This window comes from Atractosteus spatula, chromosome 3, assembly GCF_055471065.1.
Source record: "Atractosteus spatula isolate fAtrSpa1 chromosome 3, fAtrSpa1.hap1, whole genome shotgun sequence".
NCBI classification, from domain to species: Eukaryota; Metazoa; Chordata; class Actinopteri; order Semionotiformes; family Lepisosteidae; genus Atractosteus; species Atractosteus spatula.
The window spans coordinates 8,184,065-8,197,470 of record NC_142708.1 but is presented as its reverse complement, the minus strand read 5'-3'; the positions used below and the strand labels follow the sequence as shown (position 1 = coordinate 8,197,470).

Genomic DNA, 13,406 nt, shown 5'->3' with positions numbered 1-13,406 from the left:
TGGGGGTTAAATAATGAATGGAAGCTAAAATAAGAAGTTTTGGAAATGGGAAGAAATCAGAAGTACTGTATCTAAACAGAGGGGACATGGATGAACCGTGAATTTCAGGTATTTACTGAGGAAGAAGTCAACAACATGCTTCAGGGAGCAGAAACAAAAAGTTTTGTATTAAATACTGTTAGCTCAGAGGAGACGGAAGTGCAATGGGTAGCAGAAGCAATCGAGATTAGTAAACCCAGAGGTCCTCTGGATATCTTACTAGTTGTAGTGAAGGAAACAAGAAATGCTATTCAGAGTTAAAAATGAAATTACAGTATAATAACCAAAAAGACTAGAGTCTTGGCCTTCTCTCTTTTGATTCCGTACTTATGTTCTTAGTCATTGATTCAACTCTTCCATCAGTTGCTCTAATACCCAGGGACTGGAGGATTGATAATGTAGTGCATCAGAGTAAAGGTCACAAAACCGAACTACAGTAAGTAATTGCAGACTGACAGGACTGACATCTACTGAGTGTAAGGTTATGGGAACAATAATTACAACTAAAACAGAGAATTAACTATATGGATATATTGAACATAGATTAAGAAAATATAGGTCTTGCTTAAGAAACGTGTTAATAGTTTTCTGAATTAGAAACAGCTGTAATGGATAAACACAAAGATTAATTTTCAAAATGCAGGAGGTAGGCTTTCAGGGAAACACAAGTGTTAGGATTGAGAATTAGCTATGACACAGAAAAACTGGGGTACAGATAAGGTGTGAATATTGACATTGGGTGATGTAATTAGTGGAGTACCACAGGGATCTGTACTAAGATCACTGCTCTTTTTAATTTATATTTATTTATTATTATGAGTGATTTAGATTCTGGTATATTTAGTGATCATATACAGTAGTTAGAGATTTAAAACTGAGAACAGGAAGCACTTCTTGACCAGAAGGATTGTGGAAGGATGGATTCTCCCTCACACATCTGGTTAGTAATTGTGAGTCTCTATTGAAATCTGATACTGGACATTAATGAACTTCATTAAAAAGGGTTATTCAGGTAAAAGATAAATGCAGATACTATAGCTTTTACAGAAGGTGAAAAGGTTTCTGGACTATTGAATCATTCCCAGCAGCTGCCTATTTCTCAAAACTGCAAGATTAGGTTGTAGGTGTATTCAGTTCTGCAAAATCCAATTAAGTACAACCAATAAAAAAACTGATCTATGACACTGTTACCAACATGCTTACCAAGCTAGTTATATACATCTACAGTATTTCTTCTTGATTGGGTCTAACCATTATTCCAATATACAGTAGTTACTGTATGTACTTCTCTCTAGGTGTAAATTATTAAGGTTTGATTAACTATGATCTCTATTACATTTGCATTATTACATATGCATAATCATAAAGAAAAAAATCAGCTATAATTTCAGGCTGGTAATTTGTCATCTGCATTTCCTCATACAGATTGAAGTTGTCACATGATCATTATTGGTTCTATGATTTCCAAAGATGAGCTCTTTCACACTGTCCCATTTTCAACTCCGTTTTGCCACATACTGTACCCTGTGGCAGATAGGGTGAGGGGCGGGGCAAAGGAAATGTACTGTAAGACATTTGCACTTACTGTACATCCCTTCAGTGGTTCCTTATTATAATATACGAGGTAGAAGGACATTTTTAGCATGAAGGCCATGAGAAAAGATAAGAGAAAACGCACCTGCAAAGCGGTGAATGTGTTTTAACCAGAGTTTACCTGGCTGAGATAATGAAAGGGTTCTTGGTATACTTGTTCAATGAGAACTGGTGCAGGTGTTTTCAGATTTTCCATTGACGTTTTCAGTTTTATTTGAACTTTCAGTACGTAACTGTAAGTTATGTTGTGAGAACATTTACTGTAGGTATCTACGCTGAAAAGCAGAAAGAAATACAGAAACACAAAATTACAGTATGTGTGAAGAAGGTGCAAAGTTATACTTTTTTTTCTTTATTTTACTTTTACAGAGTGAAATGAAACTCTACTTAACTCTTTACAGCTTGCACCCTGATGCAGCTAGAGTACATGCAGTATACAGAACCTACCGTATGTAGGTTTAGGTTTTAAAATAGCCTTATGTTGAAAGATAATGCATAAACAATAATTACATTCAGTTTTACATTAAATTACACAATCAGACACATACTGTAATTTACAATAAGAGAAAAAAAAATACAAACAAAACGTATACATGCATTTTGAAATTCCTATCTGCAATCACACACAAAACACTACCCACCCACCAAATACTTTTAAAAGTACTGTATCCAGCATGTGAAACAATTTATTAAAAGTACAGTACACTCAACACAGAACGTTGAAGAAGTCATTGCTTTAAAGACTGCTACAATGTCTCAAGTGAGTGTTTTCAGTATTTCTGGTCTGACCTCTCTGTAAGACATTAGATAGGTATGTGTTAAATTAAAATTAATATGTATTACATACAGTAGTTAATGAAACATATACTGTATATTGTAGTCATTTATGGAAACTCAATGCAGCAATTATGTTGTAAATGTTTTTTTAATTATTCACACAAAACTTTAATGTCACAAAGTTATGAATTATTTTTCTGCATATCTTTAAAAAAGACAATTAAAAACCACTGTAGTAAAATTTTATCACCCTTTAATGATCTTCACTGATTATTATCTTCCAAAAAACAAAAAATATATATATATTTTATATATATATATTTCATGTATGCATTAGTTTGTGAAAACACATACTGTTTGTGTTGATTTTTTTTTAAACTAAAATAGCCTTGGCTTGGCAATTTTCTGTTTTACCAATTAAACCCCGAATCTTATCGGCTAGCACCCTACAGATAAGAGCAACTATTTATATAAGTGCTGTGCTATGTGCAACCTCACAGCAGGAAAGCCATCAGAATGATCCCAATTGTGCTGGCTTCGGTTCTCTTTGCAAGCGGTAAGAGTAAAGAGTAAAGATATAATAGGAAGCGTAGTGTATAGACTACTTTTTATTTCTTTTTTTCCCATTTGATTCGAAATGTCCAAAGAATTTCTCATGGCTTTAAAGATTTCTTTTCTATACTTTCTTAAATGTAGCATTTTTTCCTCTGCAATAAATAATTACTGCAGCTGAGATAGTCATTTGTATGAAAGCAGCAAACGATAAGTGCTATTAAACTAACTAACTAAAGCTCATTTAATTGATCCTTTGTGATGTGTTTTCTTTAAGAGTATATATATCGTTTTTAGAGGAGGTCAAACAGCAGTGTACAACTTAATGTCTGAAAAAGAAAAGGAAGTTTTTTATGTTTTAAAGAAGCTAACATTTTAAAAAAATATTTCTGGACCTTGTCAGAAACAGGTCTTTTTCAGCTGCGTAGAAATTAAATAAAACTATACAATAAAGCTTCCTAATAGAATGCAATGGATTACAAAACCCAAATTCTGTGTATGATTCAAGTACACAGTACATACAGTATGTGATATACTGTTCACATGTTTAAATAAGTATTGATTTCTGTTTTTCGATTACTGAAAAGAAGATTCAAGCCCTGAACTACAAAACCATGTACTTTAGCTTATAAATGTGACTTATTTTCTGAAACCTACACAGGGCCTTCAGTTGCATTATAATTAATGAATTGCTTTATATTGTACAAAGGCAAATGATAAAGCTACCTACAGTAAAAACAGAACAATAATCCAGTATGCTCTATATTAGATCAGTGTGTGTTTCATTACTGAAAATTGTACAGTTCAAGCACTTCAGCGGTAGGGTCTAATAGTGTTGAATTGTCTTCCAATTGTAAATATTTTGCTTTTACTGTAAATGCAAACTTTTGGGGTCATAATTGTCGCTAATTTTCTATATTACCAAAATGGAGGCATCACACCGACATCAAATCAATAGAGCTATCTGGCACATTCAGTGAGGAAGATTGTTAGACAGTCCAGGGACTCCAGGGAAGACCATCAGTGGGGTTTAACAAGTGATGTCTCTGTGGCCCCTCTCCAGCCTATGGGTGCGGCGTGCCTTCCATTGAGCCTATGGTGTCGAGAGTGGTGAACGGACAGGATGCCCGACCATACAGCTGGCCTTGGCAGGTAGAGCACTGTCTGCCATCTCGTGTTTTTTTTATTTTGTCTCTTGTTTGGCTCTTGGAAAGTTCTACAAATATTCATTCTTTTTGCCAGACACAATTTCTTTGTGGGTTAATGGCTCATTTAATTAACCCTGTAATGAAGGGGAGTTGTCACCTACAGAGTAGAGAAAGTGTGAATTCAAAATGCTTGTTTTTTGAATGCATTACATTGCTTTATTGTTCTCTGTGACGTATTTGTTTTGTCTTGTGTCATTTTAGTTAACTGAATTATTTATTTAATACCCATACTATTTTGAGGTATTGATTTTCCAGACTTCTGAGCACCAGGTGGTTATATTGTTTTTGAAAGGAGAAAGTGATATTGTGTTTCGACTGTCCACAGAGATTTTGTCATTTTAAATACAGGATATATCTTTCAACACACCCCACAGTTTAAGTTGTCAAACACACAATAGGTATAAGATAAAGAGAGTTTGTAAAACTGGGTTTTTCCTATAAGCCTTTGAATTGAGAGGGGGAACATTTTTAGTATAATTTAGTTTACATAAATTGCTCTGATAATACAGTATAAACCTGATTTATAGATGTAGAATGTCCCTTTAAAACAAGCTTTAATAATAAAACTATAAATGTATTTCCCTTTTTGTAATTTCTTTTAACACTGCAAACATGTTTGTTTAGTCATATCTAAATTCTAATGTACTGTATTTAGGCTAAAGTCTAATTAAACTAATAGATTAATGCACAGTAGGTAGATATGATTTGAGGTATAGCTGGGCAATTCAGGAAGAACACACTGAGTCAGAATACTCTTGCACACCACTTGTTTTTACTCTGCTCTCCAGATATCCCTACAATACCTGAAAAATGATGAATGGAGGCACACCTGTGGAGGCTCCTTGATTGCCACCAATTGGGTCATGACTGCCGCTCACTGTATCAAGTAAGTAGGAGCACATAATCAATCCGATGATTATTCTTCAAACACAATGCATGGCATTAGAAAAGGTTTGGCAATATCTAGTAATGCAACACACTACAAACGTAAATTAACATAAACACTGTGGTATATTTGCATGGGGTATCCTGTCATAACTCTTCACAAGTGAAGCCTTCAGAGGTTGATGACTTGGCATTAGAGTCAGTTTCTAAGTTCTGCCCAGCAACAGTCAAGGGTCGGTATATTCAGACACCAAATTAAGTACATTGTGTTGGGTGTTTTGTGAAAAGTGTGCAGAGCCGAATGACGGTTGTTCAATGTTATTCAGAGCATCAATGAAATAGGTTAAACCAATTATCTTATCCTCTAAAGACATAAAGAGGGTTTTGGTGACGATATAATGTAGAGACCCATAATCTAACACCCATAACCTGACACAGTCCAATTCCTAGAGTCCAAGTCTAGAGCAGCCAATTTAATACCATCTTGTAAAAGTAGTGGTAAACCTTTATATAATAGTGCCAACTTTGCAAACATTTAGCATTTCTAAAGGACTGTAGTATTTATATTTGAATTCAGAGTTCTGGGGTCCTATGGTTTGAATGATTTAAATGATTTCATTGCCTTTATTAGTCTGCAACATATTAGCACTGTTTCCAAGCATTAAACCCTCAAGGAAATTGATACCTTTAAAAACTGCATGACTCTGGCCCTCCTGAACAGCAAGTGTGTAACACTGCTAAATCACTTTCTCATTTCTGTGGTTTCAATCCTGGCACGTTTCAGGAAAACCAGAATGTTAACACAAAATATTCACAGCTAGTCACAACAATAAAAGTCTAATAGTCAAAGTCTATTAATTAGTAAACATGTATTATACTTTTCTGTAAATTACAATTGATTTGTTTTCTGGATGCATAAGAACCCTCGCTTTACAAAGCATTCCATATATTTAAATGAAAAAGTTTACAAATAAAGAGCTTTTTACAATTTCATATTCAATGTATTACATTAAGCCTAAGTGATCCATATACTTTATTTGGCTTCATTTCAAAGGATATATATCATCATGTCTGATGGATGTGCATGCATAATTACTTTGCAATAAGCAATACCTCCCTTCAATTAATCCTTTTTAGAATGATGAACTGCTTCAATCTGGAACAGTTAAACAGAAGCTGCCATCAGGTGGTTATTTCTAATGAGATCTTGACAGCATGTTCCCCTTCACACATTCCAGTGGACAGCTGTGCAAACATCTTGCATACAAACAGACTGCTGGGCTTTTTCCTTTGGTATAGCACATGCTCTGTGAGATGCAAAAACAACAGCAGGACATTGTGAATACAAATTAAACAGAAACAAAACAGAGCAAAGCTGAATGTTGTTTCTAATTGTGGCATGCTAAAATGATTAACAAAATACAACATACTAATCAATATTTATTTTCTTACAGGCCCTCAGTGAATGGGCAATTACTGGAGGACAGATACAGCTCTCACTAAAAACACTGTAACTTTTCAGGCAACTTCACATCTGGCTAGTAGTGAAGTAGTGATGTCCGTACTAACAGTCTCAACCAGCGGAATGAGCAAGTTCCTACAGTCTATTGGCCAATACAGCTTGTTTATTGGTTCAATTTAAAAAAATGTTAACTATGAAGGTTTAGTTTGCTTCTGTATGTTGAAATTAATATACAGCTTCTTAGATTGCAAGAAAAATAGAATAGGGAAGACAAATATCAAAAGAATTAAAATGATCACGCAAAATCTAAACGAATTAGCGATATTTTATGTAACTGGCAAATCACGCACACGTATATACTTTACATACTCACACACTTGTTTAGCCTTTTAGTGCTCCTTAGTGTCATAGACCTCCAGAGAAAAGTTTTGCCTGAAATGATGTCTCCTTCACTATTTTGAAATAACTTGTAAATATAGTATGTACAGTAGAGGCCTAGATCAGGGCTTATATTGAATTTTACCATTGATATGTTTTTAGAATCTGGACAGGTACAGAATATTCACACAGCGTGTACTGTGTATACATGACATTTCAGCAAAACCAATGCAAAAATCAAATTATTCATTTCATCCATGCTATTAGATGGAATGGTAGGTAAAAAAACCCAGAATTTTTACAATGTCCATAATCACACTACTGTATCAATTCATAATTTGCCATTGTTATTTCTGCAGCTATGTAATTTCTTACAGAGGACGTCACTGACAATTTAGAAAAATATTGCTAGTTTTGTAAGTTGCCTTTGACAGAATAAAACATCCCCATATACTGTATACCCATATCTTATTGTACCATATTTCTGGTAATACATTTGTATAGTGAACATTACACATTACATTCTTTATTATTATCATCATGATTACTATCATATTGATGGTATTAATAATAATAATGATAATAATAATAACAACAACAATAATAATACATAATTTAAATAAATAATAATAATAACAATAATAATTGGATTATGTTGTTGTTTTGCAGCAAGGCCTTAACCTACAGAGTGGTAGTTGGGAAGTACAATCTTTTGATGGATGAACCTGGATCCAAGGCTATCATGGCAGATCAGATGTTTGTGCATGAGAAGTGGAATCCCATTCTGGTGGCTTTGGGGTAAGAGCTGTCGGGTGCCTAAAATATAAAACAAATGCCTGAGCTCCATGTGAGCTACTGACTTATTTATTCAGGTCTCTGACTGTCATAACTGGGTGGCTAAGCTGCTGACAAGCTTCCAAAATGGTCTCTCGCAGAGCTAACTCAAATGTAAATAAATATCGATATGTACAGTATTAATATTGATAGATTAATAAAAATAGATCAGAAATGATCACATGAATAACTGTTTTTTCTCAACTGATTGGGTGCCTGAGGGCAGCTAGGCTCATTCCCCGCAGCTTTCTGGAGAATGTGTCCAAACAAGGCCTCCATCTTAAATTAAGCTGCTGCCCTCTCACTTGAAGTTGCCATTATAGTGTCTGCTGAACTGTTTTTTTTCTAACGAAAGAACATATTCGTTGACAGCACATTTGGATGTACAGTAAACCCAATCAAGAATGTGTATTAGAGTTAGAGTTAAATCAAAGAGACAGCATGCTGAAACACATCCAAAAAATGCATCCATGTTATACCTACGAGTGACATGTAACACTTAAAAATCTCTCTTTAAAAGGAATGACATTGCTCTGATCAAACTTGCTGAGCATGTTACGCTTAGTGACCATATCCAGCTGGCCTGCATCCCCCCGTCTGGGGACATCTTACCCAACAACTACCCCTGCTACATCACTGGCTGGGGCAGGCTCTACAGTAAGACCAATTTCATCATCATTATCTCTTTATCTTTGTCTTCAGAACTGTATGGCCTCACAGCTGTAATGTGAATATTCCTCATTCACATTACAGCTTATTAATGAGAGCACATTTTAATTAAACCTCGATCTCAGTGAGCGAAAGACAATAAAATAATTAAAAGATCACTGTATTACAATTATAATAGAATTAGCTTTCTATGCTAATACGATGGTATTAAAGGTTAACAGCATCGGTGAAAATTGATTATATTTCTTCTTAGATTCCAAGAACAAAATATAAGACATTAAAATAAAAAGAGAAGAAAAAATAAATAATTCACTACTGTACAGTACATATCCTTCTATTCATCCATTTTCTTTAACTGCTTTATCCTTAGAGAGATGCATTGAACTGGAGCATAAACTGTTAGACGCAGAGCACCAGCAGGACTACATCTTAGACAAAACACCAGTCCATTACAGGACACATACAAATATCCATACAAGGGGCAATTGAGGAATGACAGTTAAAGTAGACAGCATGTTTTGGGACTGGGGGGAGGAATCTATAGAGTAGTTGAAATCACATGTGAACACTGCGGAACACTGAACAGATCACAGTGAGTACCCCTAGAGCTGTGAAGCCACTTTGCTTCATATTAAAAAGAGGTGGAGTGTGAAAAACAGCTCACATTTCAGCATTTCAGCTCACTTGCAGAGATCCAAAGAAGAGAACGTAAAGCTCAACATTTTGCACAACTGTGGTCGTGCTCTGTTTCAGCTAACGGCCCCATTGCTGACAATCTGCAGCAGGCCCTGATGCCCGTGGTGGACCACGCCACCTGCTCTCAGCCTGACTGGTGGGGCATTGCCCTGAGAACCACCATGGTCTGTGCTGGAGGAGATGGCATTGTAGCTGGTTGCAATGTAAGTCTGTGCAGTCTCTCAAGATTAATGTCTAAACATTTGAATAGGTATATAATATATCTGAGTGTCTATGAAGGGGAGTGGGTGTTATGGGTTATACTGTAGACATGGATTTAATTTAAAAAAAGATAGTTCTACTCATTTTGTCTGTCCTCGGAACTTTTAACCTACTGTGTCATTTTCAGATCGTGCTCACTCAGAAGTGATTCTTTCTTTCCATAGAGTCAGTTTCAGAAACTCTGATCAATGTAATGGTCATTGCAATTGCATGTGGTTAAGTCAATAGCAAATGCATTAGCTTATCTTCTCTCATTTTAATAAAAGTATTAATTTAATTTTATTTTGAAAAATCAGTATGTATCACAAATGTATAATATATACAGTACGTTACATTAACAGAGTATCAAAAAACAATTGCCACTAACACATTCTCAAAGTTATTAGGAGAATAGTGACAGCTTCATGTTTGGAAGCAGAGGCACTGATATTTTATTGAACAGATATGGGGTGTGTAAATCAGCAAAGGGCCTTCTGTGAATGTAGCATGTATGCTCACTAGCATAATGTATATATTGTAAGTTCTAATGTATTGTATAACTGTCTACTGCTGCACAAATGTTTAATTCTGTATAAGTCTATATCTGCTATGCATGCTCTGCACCAGGTTGCCAACGATGTCTTGTAAGATTCTGCTCCATTGGTCTTGTAGAACCTAGGCAACAATGTGCCAATTCAATTATCTAATTATTTATAACAAGGTGCCACAATTCATCACAGGTCATCTCCCAAAAACTTAATAAGATATCGTCAGTTATTAGGTCATCTTAGCCTAAGTGTTACATTCTCATCTCATTAAAGTTGGTGTTGCATAGCATGCATTAAAATTTGCATTGTCCTGTTGGAATGCTGTAATGTCAGGATAACGATACAAGACTGGGCGCAAATGAGGCAGGCAGTCAGATTAAGTTTAGTGACTACAAGTGGACTTCTGTAGTGACAAGACACTCTTTACGAGACCATAACACTTGGACTTCCCCATTGTTTGCTCTGTTGTACTCAAACTGAGGTGGTTCCAGAAAAGCTCTAAAAATATCTAGCACAACCTTTCAGAAACAGTGATACAATATTACTGTAGGGATAACACTTGGCCTTAATGCATGAAAAAGACAATGTAGAAAAAATAGTCATTTAAAGAAAACTTCTTCCCAGATGCTTAATCATAACAGAGCTCCCATTTTATCAGACAAACAGCCCAGAGCAGTTCTGTGCTGGTGTGTGCTGGGGGAAGGCAGACAGTTAGTTGGCTCCTTTACCATTTGAGAAACAGTGCTGCATCTGCAGCTGTACCACCATTTCAACAGCTTGTGACTGTGGTCTGAACTACTGCCAGTGACATTTACTGTGAAAATCCCAGCTCTCGAGATAAAAATAGGGAACACTAGAGAAGAGTGATTGTGCAATTTTCCTTTATTATGATTTTTGTGTTATGAATACTGCAAATTTAATATTATTTGTAGTATTATGATTATTAGTTTACTCATTAACAATCCATATGCTGAAGATCTCTTTAATAATAAGGATTAGCTAGATAAAGACCTGGAATGAAATACAAGGTCAAGAATGAAAACACCCGAGATACTCAGATGTAAAATGTTTAGTTATATTATTGATTATCATTGTTTTCAGAACAGTCTGACTCATATGCAAGGTTATCTGGCACTGGGGGCTTTCCACAGAATTCCAAAACAAGATAATATCATTTCGAAAGACCCGTGCGTTTTATATAACACTCTGCTTATATTAATCCTTTGAATAATATAATTCTCTTCTCCATGTGTCACAGGGTGACTCTGGTGGCCCCCTGAACTGCAGGAACGCTGAAGGTATCTGGGAAGTCCACGGAATTGCCAGTTTTGTCTCTGGTTTGGGCTGTAACTACGAGAAGAAGCCAACTGTCTTCACTCGTGTTTCAGCTTTTGATGCCTGGGTCGACCAGGTAATATATACCGCAATCCTGACTAAAGGAAATGCCCAAGTAGCTAAATGAAACTAGAGAATCTGTACACTTTAATGGAAACTTTAAAGGCTTCAAGTGTGACATCTCTTGTCTGTGACAAGTAAATTGCTTTAAAAAATGCAAAGTCTGCAAAGACGCTTTAAATATGAGAATTATCTGCAATCATTTATTTTGCTAACTTAAAATAGGAGGTTTCAAAATTACCAAAATACAATTTGGTTCTTTCTCTATAAATTGTGCACTCCCTCTACTTTAAGCTTCCTAGTTTTTGTCTTATGTTACAGGAACCAGTTTCTAAATGTTTCGAATCCCTGAGGTCGTACTTAGGTTATGTTTGTTTTGTTTTTTCTAGATCATGAGGAACAACTGAAATCAGCCTGAGATAACTGTCTCTGTCTCTGTCTATGCAATAAACACCTGCAAATCAACATTTACAGTACCTCTGAGTTTTTTTTTTTACCAGCTGTGGAAAAAACAGTGTGCAATGATTAGGAAGGGAAAAAAAATAAAACTCCATACTAATTTATGAAACATCTTATACAGTTAGAGCCGAGTAATGTAATTTCTTTGGTAAAATGAGTGTCTGCTTTCACCCTTGACATTTTTATTCCCAGAGTTAATGACATGATTAAAACCTTACCATTACTATTAATTGTTGCTGCCAGAAAAAATCTACTGTTTTATTATTGAACTCCTGGTGTCCACATGAACTTTCAATGATAGTGAAGATGACATTATTTCTCAGCAAACAAAATATGGTTATTTCTGTGCACTTTAATATAACAATTAAAGATGTTTGAGAGGTGGCTGACACATCTGTGCTTAATTGTACAATTTAAAATGTAGTACTTTTAACTGAAAAAGTAATGCGATAAAATGACCAATTAAGATCCTCTGAGGGGATCTTGTCACTAACAATTGTTCAATCTCAAAGAAATTTGATCTTCAAAATAATCATACATCTGAAGTTCAAATTTTCAAATAAATTATTATGCAATGCATAACAAATAAACGTATTAATTTTCTGTTTTATAATTAATTTTGGTGAACTTTGACATTATAGTGTTTTGTGTCAATCAAAGGTAAATAAAACAATTAAATATATTATGATTTCATATTGTAAAACAATAAAATGTGACAAAGTCAGGGTGGTGTGAATATTTTGATACCCACTGTATCATTTTAACAAATGAACATCTAATAAGAACCTAGCTTAAGATATTTGTACACAAATATAATAATTCTTCAGGGCACCCTTAGACAAGGCAAATAAGACTGTGCTTTTATTCAAGGGTTTAAGTCCTTATATTGATTTCAGTTAGTAATAGCAAGCTACTGTATGCTTCACTTTAACATCCTGTCTTACAAATGGACTCTACTGTCTCTTTTCTGCAGCGTGTGTCTCATCCACCATTAATGTTCAAGCACAAACAGGCAAAGTCTCGTTTTAATAAATCAAACAACACAGTTCAAAGCTTATATTGCAGTCAGTCACAGAGATTAACTCTGTCACTTTGGAAAACTAAAATATTAGACACTAGACACTTATTTTTTTTATAAAATGTGTTTCCAGATAAATGTCAATTCTTACAAAAGTCCATTAGCTCCAAGAATATTGATGTGTCTCGTGCAAATTATAAAATTGACTAAATCTTTTTTAACAGCTAGGTGTCAAAATCCCTAATTGCATCTCACTTGAAAAAGAAGAGATAACAGGTTGTGCAGTCTGAGACTGGGTAAAGCTACAGTACATGAACAATTATGTGTACATGATAGCTGTATGGTAATGTGAGGGTTTATTATTTTACTGAAAGAACTAGAACTTGGAACAAAAAAGTGAGAGAATGACTTGGTGACTGTTACTGTAGGAATCAATCAATTACACATGGATTCTAAATATACAATATCCATCAAAAGATGCATAACACACCAAAAAGAGTAATACAGTCTGTTGTGATATGAAAGGCTGATCTTTCACTCAGGGTTAAAATATAACATGTAACAAAATAATTGGTTACAGTCTATGCTATAGGTTTTATCCGTCTCATATAGATACTGTAAATCACATTCATATTCTCAGATGCAAGTAAAAA

At 34.9% G+C, this 13,406-nt stretch overlaps 1 protein-coding gene across 1 annotated transcript; it reads left to right on the top strand.

Moving 5' to 3' along the window:
* Positions 1 to 2,918: 2,918 nt before the first annotated feature.
* On the top strand, positions 2,919 to 11,741 carry ela3l (elastase 3 like). Its single transcript, XM_088910897.1, has 8 exons — positions 2,919 to 2,965; positions 4,025 to 4,113; positions 4,958 to 5,055; positions 7,564 to 7,692; positions 8,249 to 8,385; positions 9,151 to 9,296; positions 11,140 to 11,292; positions 11,666 to 11,741. The coding sequence occupies exons 1-8, from the start codon at positions 2,926 to 2,928 to the stop codon at positions 11,681 to 11,683; spliced, it is 810 nt and encodes a 269-aa protein (XP_088767023.1). The 5' UTR covers positions 2,919 to 2,925; the 3' UTR covers positions 11,684 to 11,741.
* Positions 11,742 to 13,406: the final 1,665 nt, after the last annotated feature.

Excerpts from the sequence above, each read along its gene's own strand:
- ela3l (XM_088910897.1), top strand. The coding sequence starts at position 2,926 with ATGATCCCAATTGTGCTGGCTTCGGTTCTCTTTGCAAGCG. Across the intron at positions 2,966-4,024 it reads TTCGGTTCTCTTTGCAAGCG|CCTATGGGTGCGGCGTGCCT; the intron begins GTAAGAGTAAAG and ends GCCCCTCTCCAG. Across the intron at positions 9,297-11,139 it reads GCATTGTAGCTGGTTGCAAT|GGTGACTCTGGTGGCCCCCT; the intron begins GTAAGTCTGTGC and ends CATGTGTCACAG.